The 8,875-nt window shown below is 48.4% G+C and overlaps 2 protein-coding genes across 2 annotated transcripts; both read right to left on the minus strand.

Annotated features, from left to right (window-relative positions):
• Positions 1-515: 515 nt before the first annotated feature.
• On the minus strand, positions 516-1,682 carry LOC134290715 (uncharacterized). Its single transcript, XM_062857896.1, has one exon. The coding sequence runs from the start codon at positions 1,680-1,682 to the stop codon at positions 516-518; it is 1,167 nt and encodes a 388-aa protein (XP_062713880.1).
• Positions 1,683-7,249: 5,567 nt separating this feature from the next.
• Positions 7,250-8,663, minus strand: LOC134290076 (uncharacterized). The gene is made up of 2 exons (XM_062857065.1): positions 8,429-8,663; positions 7,250-8,367 (listed from the first exon to the last, which is right to left on the minus strand). The coding sequence occupies exon 2, from the start codon at positions 8,257-8,259 to the stop codon at positions 7,777-7,779; it is 483 nt and encodes a 160-aa protein (XP_062713049.1). The 5' UTR covers positions 8,260-8,367; positions 8,429-8,663; the 3' UTR covers positions 7,250-7,776.
• Between the last annotated feature and the right edge of the window lie 212 nt (positions 8,664-8,875).

An 8,875-nucleotide genomic window follows, 5' to 3' on the forward strand; every position in this document is an offset into this window, starting at 1 on the left:
GTCGAACGAAAGGGCTCAACCTTGCTTCGGGTAGCGGTGCCATGCGCGGGACGCATGGTTTCGCTTTCTTCACTTTACAGTACATACATGACTTCGCTACCTTCCGTACCTGCGTTCGTAATGACGAAACGTGGAATCGCTGCCTAACTTCGTTGACGTTTGTTTCGTTATTGCCGTGAAGATAAGTCCTGTGGTACCAATCCAGCAAAAGGCACGTCAGCGGATGATCCTTCGGAAGAATAATCGGAAATTGAACGTCAAATGCAACAAATCTAGCAGAGCTGAGCCGAGAATCCATTCGGATCACGCCATGGTCGTCCAGAAACGGTGACAATTTGTAGATGCGACTCGTTTTCTCCAGTATCGCTGATCGATTCCCTTCCACAACCTTCTTCAACAGCTTCGCTTCTTCTGAAAATGCGTTTTCTTGAGCCAGGCGCCAGAGGAAGTTCTGCGCTTTGTTCAACTCCTCCAGCGTAAGATGACCTCGATTCGGAGTTAGTCCTAATCGTTTTCTACGAAAGTTTCCAACCAGACGATAAATATAGGCAATGGCGCGCCAAAGCCTCCTGTGCTTCCTTTAGGAATTGCGGCCCCGTGAACCAGCGGCTGTCCGGGTCGAAACTGGGTCCTTTCCCCCACTTTGTAGCTTCGTCGGCGACATTTTGCTTGGTGGGGATCCACATCCACTCCTCAGCGTTCGACTTGGATAGAATTTCTCCGATTCTACAGGCCACGAACTGGCGGTAACGACGGTGGTCAGAATTGATCCATGCGAGAACCGTTTTGGAGTCGGTCCACATGAACCTCCGCTTGATTGGTAAGCTGTGACTCGCGCATAGTGTTTTCAATAGTCTGCAGCCGATGATCGCCGCCTGGAGTTCCAATCTGGGTATCGATAGCGATTTCAATGGAGACACCTTTGATTTCGCGCCAACCCGCGCAGTCTGGAACTGCCCTCGGATGTTCGCCCGAAAGTAGGCAACACAGGCATATGCCACCTCACTGGCGTCGACAAAAATATGTAGCTGTAGATCCGTGATTTCCGTTGAAGCCGCACTGGGAAAGTATGCTCGGGGAATGCGCACGTTCTGAAGATCCTCGAAAACTTCGATCCATCGTCTCCATCGCTCCTGTATTTCCTCTCCAACGATGTCGTCCCAGTCTGCTTTGCTTCTCCATATGTCCTGGATTATCACGCGTCCGTGGACAAGAAAGTGAGAGAGTAATCCTAACGGATCATACTGACTCATAACGCAACGTAGGATGTTTCTCTTGGTTGGAGTGATTGTTGGTAGTTCGGAAACCGCCGCGTAGGTGAAGATGTCAGGCATGGGTGCCCACAGCATCCCAAGAACTCTCTCTGTTTGACCCGTTTTGTCCGCGCCGAGCTGCATCTGACAGCATACATCTTTTGTCGCGGCCACTGCCCCGACCCGTCGCAGAACTTCGGAAGAGTTGGACAACCAATTCCGAATGGTGAAACCGCCTCTTTTATGAACTATCCTTACTTCTTGTGCAACACGACATGCTTCGTCCTCGTCGTCAAAGCTGTCGAAGTAGTCGTCGACATAATGACGACGTTCGATGGCCTCCGCTGCTCTCGGGAACTCTTGCGCATGCTCTCTGATGTATTGCGCTGAGCATGGTGAGCTGGAAGAACCAAACGTAGCTACATCCATGACGAAAACCGTAGGATTTCCGTTGGATTCTCTCGATACAGAAAACGTTGCGCTTGCCGGTCCTCGGACCGTATCTTCACCTGGTGAAACATTTCCTGTAAGTCTCCACCAAGAGCCACCCGTCGTTCTCGAAATCCACACAATACAGTTGGTAGCGGCACGACAAGATCCGGTCCCTTCACCAGCATACTGTTCAGCGAAATACCGTTCACCTTAGCTGCCGCATCCCACACGAGGCGGATCTTGCTCGGTTTCTTGGGGTTCTGCGCGACGCTCAATGGAAGACCTTGCCTGGTTCTGCCGATTTCAGTTCCTCTTCCGACGCCTTATGGATGTAGGATTTCCTTTGGTACTCAATGATTTGGCGTCGAACGCTTTCCTCGACTTCCGGGTTTTTCTTCAGTCGCCTCTCGAAACACTGTAGCCTTCGAACCGCCATTGGGAAGCTGTCGAGAAACTCCACATCGTCGTATCGCCACAACAGCCCGGTTTCGAATCCTTCGCTGACTCTTCTTGTTGTTCGCTCCAAGATAGATCTGGCCCGTTTCTCTTCTTCGGATTCCGGCCCTTTGTCTGCCGAAACTCCAACGCTTTCAACGGTGAAGTACTGTTTAACCAAATCGTGCAGCTTGCCATCATCTTCGCATTCGCATATATGGAAGTTGAAGCTTCCATTTGGCATCCCTTGCTGAACCGGTCCATACACCGCTCATCCAAGTCGAGTTCTAGCTGCGACAGGCTCGCCTGTCTTTCCTTCTCGAAGTTGCTTGGTGGCAGTTAAATGGGCATGTTCGGCGCCAATTAGGATCCCAGGAGTCATCGATTCGTAATCCTTGACTGGTAACTTCTGGAGGTGTCGATAGCGCTCAGCTAGCTCGCTATAACAGAGCGATTGCTTCGGCAATGCCAAAGATTTAACGGTGCGAACTTCCTCCAACTTATAACGACGATCAGCTTCAGTGCCAGCTATCTCGATCGTAACTTGATGTGAGTCATCCTCGTCGCGGCTAACATTACCGGTCCATGTCAAACATAGCCGCCGCTTGAATCCCTTGATATCGAGTTCGTCAGCAATCCACTTCTCCAGTAATGTAACAGAAGATCCTTCGTCGATAAAGGCAAACGTTTCGATGCTCCTTCCGTTGCCGAAAAGGGTCACCGGCAAAACACGGAATAGTGTCGTATTCTGACTATGCCGATGCGCGTTCACTCCTTCAGACTGCTTCGCAACCAGGTTCGCAACGGTAGTAGGATTAACTGGAACTCGGCTTATTGGCTTGATTGCTGGGCTCGCGGTAGTCGTTGTTGAACCCGAATGAAGGAGCGGGTGATGGCGCAGTTGACACCCCTGTACCTCACAGCGTAGTTGAGATCGGCACGGTTTTCGTCCATGTTTACCGAGGCAAACTCGACAGAGATGGTGTGTTTGCACTGCTTTCCACTTTTCCTCTCCTTTCAATTGCTTGAATACGTCGCACTCTTTAACTTTGTGATTCGGATCACTACAAATCAAACAGCGCACGCCAGAAGCTGCAATCTTCGGCTCCTCCGATGTGGGCTTCACTGTATCGATTTCTGTCGATGAGGAGGAATGAACGTTGAGGTATCCCTTTGCCTTCTCTGGTTTAGAAGCTTTCACAGCAGTCGAATCCAATGTTAGAGTTACGTCAGCCGCCGCTGATACTAGATTCGCCATGTATGCACCGAACACTCGGAGGTCCACTAGTGGGAACTGCCGTTTATACACCGCCCAGTCCAGCTTCAGATGCGCTGGGAGCTTATCGATTAGCTCCTGCAGAAGTACAGGATTCGAAAGGTGAACCACTTGTCCCGCTGCTACTAGGTAATCACAGAAGTTGTGCACTGTCATGCCGAACGTCACCAACGTCTTCAGGTTATCGGCTTTCGGAGCAGGAACATCCCGAACTTTCGTGAGGAGCGAGTAAATGATCTGCTTCGGACGTCCATACAAAAGCTGCAAGGTTTGCATCACTTGCGGCACAGCAGAAGGTAGTAGAAGACGGCTCCGCACTGCTTCCAATGCACTGCCTTTGAGACAGCGTTGAAGTCGGCCAAGATTCTCCACCTCACTGTAGCCACATGCTTCTGTTTGTTGGCGTAGACGACCCTATTGCCAAATATACGCGAGTACACCCCTGTCCATATAACACTAAAAGAATGACATTTCTATTATTACGTTTTAAGATCTATACACCTTTATATGTATGTATATAAGAATGACCATGAATTAAAGAAGACAAGTTGATTTCCGCACTTTAATAGCTCCGTACTAATTCGTGTTCGGTTTCGTGATAATATCGCTTTATTCCCGGGGTATTGTAGTTCTCGGATGTCCTGGCCGCCCACAGGTTATGAGCCCAGCGTAATATCGCGAAATTGTTAGTTTTCCGGTCGATAATATCGTGAAGATTCGATCAGTGATTTCCGTTAGTGGAAGAGTACATGATGGCGGAACAGCAGCGTTTCCCAGGATTCCCACTTCCGAAGCTCAACAATCATAATTTCCAGTCATGGAAATTTAAAATGGAGATGATGTTAGTGCGTGATGAGCTATGGTACGTGATCGCGGATCCAACGCCTAATCCCATCACGGATGCCTGGAAGAAGGCGGACGCAAAGGCCCGTGCTACGATCGGCCTTTGTATGGAAGATAACCAGACGAGTCTGGTACGAAATTGTACCTACGCGAAAGATGCATGGAAGTCCTTGAAAGATTACCATGATAAAGGATCAGAAGTTTACCTTTTGAAAAAGCTCACTCGTCTCGAGCTGGCAGAAGATGGAGATATGGAGCAACATCTCCAGAGCTTCACGGATCTCGTCCAACGGATTGCGGATGTAGGTGATGAGGTACCACCAAAGCTGCAGGTTGCATTGTTACTATGCTCACTACCGGATTCATATGATTCTTTGGCGACAGTTCTGGAGCAGAGACCAAGTAACGAGCTGACAATTGATTTGGTAAAATCTAAACTGCTTTCGGAAGCTGAGAAGCGTCGTGAGAGACTTGGACACACCGCTGGATCGAGTGAGAAAGCTCTTCGAACTGATTACTGGAAGCATCGTGGAGGTGATCGCGAATCCGGCAGGGATACACGGATTTGCTTCCATTGTAAAAGACCTGGTCACGTGAAGCGGAATTGCAGAATCCTTCAAAGAGAGATTTCGTCCGGCCAGGATACGAGTCGGAAGGACGAAGATTCAAGTGCAGGATCGTCGGTGCAGAAAGAAACTCCGAAGGCGAAACAGGCGCAAAGTGTAATGGAGGGGCCGATATGCTTCATGGCAAGTCAGGGAGAACCTTTTGACTGGTTTGTTGATAGTGGTGCATCTCGTCACATGACCGGTGATGAAAGTTTCTTTGTCGAGTTGAAAACAACGTTCGGTGTAAGTGTACTGTTGGCCAATGGAAAGAAAGCTGAAGCCAAAGGAGTTGGTAGTGGTCGTATCGTCGCAATAGATGGATGTGGTGCTCCAGTTGAGATACAACTAAATGATATGTTATTTGTTCCGAACCTAACCAGTGGACTGATTTCAGTCAGTACACTAGCGAAAAAGAAGTTCTCTGTCGATTTTAGTGAAAAGGGATGCAAGATCAAGAACAGTGCTGGACATGTATTGGTTGTTGGCGATCGTTATGGTAGTCTGTATCGATTGTGTACCCCCGATCTAAATCTATGTGTTGAAGATTGTGTGACAAAAACAAACGCGAGAAATACGTTTGTTACGAATAAGGTTGAAAAGGCGCAGCAAAAAGTAGATGTAGTGCACATTGATTTGAGTGACTTGATGATAAACACACCCAGTGGAAACAATCATTATCTCATCATCGTTGACGACTTCACGAGAATGACTTTTGTTTACCTTCTTCGGAAGAAATCTGATGTTAGTGCCACGATCAAAAGTTTCATTGACTTTTGCAAGTCGGAGTGTGGTAAAACACCGAAGATTATACAACAAGACGGCGGAAAGACATTGCTAGATGCGAATCTAATGGATTTCTTGAGTAGTGAAGGGGTCTCGGTAGCATCCTCACCACACAGTTCGGTGGCGCGAAAGAAGAGCCGATATTTGAAGAAGATCGCGGAGTGTATGTTGGTCGATGCGTGCCTTGACCTGAAGTTTTGGGGTGAAGCAATATCGTCGGCTGTTTATATTGAGAATCGATCGATCTCAAAGTTCAAGGGCATCAGCTCTTTCGAAAGATGGTCCGGTCAGAAACCGGATGTGGGACACTTCAGAAGATTTGGTTCAAAGGCCTTAGTCGAAGCTGTTGCAGTTACGGGGAAGCCAACCTTTAGGCAACAAGTGGCTATTTTTGTGGGATATTCCAACCTAGGATAAGGATACGACAACTAGTCAGCCCAAAAGAGACCAATTTGGGGACCACTAATCTTAGCAACGCGGAAAAACAAGACAGCAAGCTGTGAAATTAGACAGAGAAGTTGCAGGTGTCACATCCTATCCTAGATTCCAACCTGAATCAAGCGTACAGATTTCTGGATCCTAAAAGTGAGTGCATTTTCGTCAGCAGCAGTGCCAAGTTCAGGGAGGAACCTGTCAAGCACGGACATCCTCCGGATACGCAGCTGTCAGAATCGATAATTGTATTGGAGCCTTTAGTTCGTCCTGAAGAGCGAGTAGCGGAACAGGAGGAGTTACCGCTGCAACAGGGAGATGACACGATTGGTTACGAATCATGCGACGAACTTTGCTACGGAGATGAACATATGCACAGTGAAGTTCAAAAGGAAGTCAACCAGCCCCCGGTATTGTCTCGATCTGAAAGATCAACAAGGGGAGTTCTACCGGCACGATACAAGGACTATGTCGTCAACATGACTACCGTTGAGCAGCAGCAATCTATCGAATCTTGTGACGTAATCACTCCATGCCCCGTGGAGGAAATCTGGCCTCCTACGATGCAGTAATACCACAGGGATGTTTTCGCGAGGAGGAGTGTTGGCGTAGACGACCCTATTGCCAAATATACGCGAGTACACCCCTGTCCATATAACACTAAAAGAATGACATTTCTATTATTACGTTTTAAGATCTATACACCTTTATATGTATGTATATAAGAATGACCATGAATTAAAGAAGACAAGTTGATTTCCGCACTTTAATAGCTCCGTACTAATTCGTGTTCGGTTTCGTGATAATATCGCTTTATTCCCGGGGTATTGTAGTTCTCGGATGTCCTGGCCGCCCACACTGTTGACGTGTAGAAAGCACTGTGAAACATAGGCCACTCCTCCGGATTCCCGCTGAAAGTCGGCAGGTCCCTGGACATCGCGTGCCTCGCCGCCAGTTGACGAGGTGTTGGCCCACCGAGATCACCAATATTCACTACCGGAGCTGCTTGGTTTGCGGCAGAAACGTGGGGAGGAAAAGGGATGGACTGAGGAATGGAACTGGGGGCGTATGGCATGCTTACGTTTATTTGACTAGCCTGTGGTCTCATTGTATACATCGAATATTGAGGTACCTGACTTAGCCCTAACCTTAGCGACATTTGATTTCCATAGCATGGATATTGGTTGTTCTGACTTACGTGTGCTGCTTGCAGTAAAAAGCTCCCAATTGAACCTACCGTACTGATTGTAGGTGGCAGCGATTGGGTGAGGTACGTGTAGCTCGTCGCCGGGTCGCTCCAAGGCACTGACGTTGCCGACGTGATGGGTGTCGATGATCCGGGTTGACCTTTTCCATCACCGGCCAGAAAATCGTGGATGTAGCTTGGCGTCGGTCCCATGGTGTAGGGGTTCGATGTTAAACCTGATTGGACGTCTATCACGGCTGATCTTGTGCCAGCGGACGCCACTGACTGTTGAATATTGCTTGTAACGGAGGACAGTCCGGTATGGCACGGCACGGAGCTAATTCCTTGGTGGACATTAGGCAATCTGGTGGGCAACGTTGAGACCAGGGCATTGGTTTGAGGGCAGATTACACTGGTAGAGATAAGGGGTGTGGGGATGGATCCGTTGGTGTTTGCTGACGTGGGTGTACTGCTCGATGCCCCAGACGTGGGGATGAAGCTGCTAGCGACTAGCGATAGACGATTCGCCTAGTCTACAGCAGCCCCCGGCTCGTTGGCATCTCCTCGCATCTGTCCAGTCTGCGCATTCAGCAACTCATACCGCACTCGCCACGCTTCTTTCTCCAGCTGCAGCTTCTTCTGCTCGAAATCACGCTTCTGCTCCAGTTCGATCTCCCTCAGTAGGAATGATTGCTGTTCCTCAAGCAGTTTGAGGTTACGTTTCACTCTCTCTGCAGCCAGGTCAGGAGTACCGGTTCCAATGCCAGTAGTGGTGAAAACTGGCTGTTGGAAAGCTGCCGGATTACCTCCTATTGCTCCCTCTGGCGGTACCGTCGCCACATTCCCTGCTACACAACTCGAACACCTCCAATTCTCCTCCTTCTTTCCGTCATCGAATCCTACGCAGCCATAGTGGAACCAACCACCGCGTCCACCTTCACATTCGACCATATCGTCGATGTTGTTGGCCAGGCTGCAACTACGGCAATCGAAACGGCTAGTTTCCGGCATTCTTTGACCCTCAATCGTGTTTTACAAATTTCTTTTGAGATTTATTGGGGTAGTTTCAGACCTCGTTTTTTGCAGCACGTCTTTTTGCGGTTAGACTGAGCTCAAAAGCTGTAATTCAGATTTCAGTAATGTTAATTCATTGTCGGGATACAATCATAGTTATACTTACAAATTTGGTCTGACTAACAAGTATTCTACCTGCCAACTTGATCTCTATAGCAACTAATAATGAACTACAAACTTTTACAAATTCTCTGCCTTCTTGGAGTAATGCGAATAATGGTTTGAGTTGGAATGATTTGCAAAATTGTTACGTGTCAAGCAACTGTCACTGCTCCTTGACAAGCTGGCTGTCAAGTCTTTTGACTTGTTCATCTGTTTCGGCGAGCAGTGGCGTAGTGCTCCCAACAAGGAGTTTCTCGGGTATTTCTCCCGCGGAGTTCTTCGGGAATTGCTCCAGGGCTTCATCGAGAGTTTCTCCAGATGATCCTCGAAAATTCCTCCACAAGTTTTCCAAGAATTCCTTTAGGAGTTTCCAGGCAATTCTTCCAGGTTTATCTCGCAAATTTATCCATGTGTTTCTCGGAAATTCCTCCAGAAGCTCCTCGGGGATGTC

This window comes from Aedes albopictus, chromosome 3, assembly GCF_035046485.1.
Source record: "Aedes albopictus strain Foshan chromosome 3, AalbF5, whole genome shotgun sequence".
NCBI lineage: Eukaryota > Metazoa > Arthropoda > Insecta > Diptera > Culicidae > Aedes > Aedes albopictus.

Coding starts and splice junctions, on each gene's coding strand:
- LOC134290715 (XM_062857896.1), bottom strand. CDS start 1,682: ATGGATGTAGCTACGTTTGGTTCTTCCAGCTCACCATGCTCAGCGCAA.
- LOC134290076 (XM_062857065.1), bottom strand. CDS start 8,259: ATGCCGGAAACTAGCCGTTTCGATTGCCGTAGTTGCAGCCTGGCCAAC.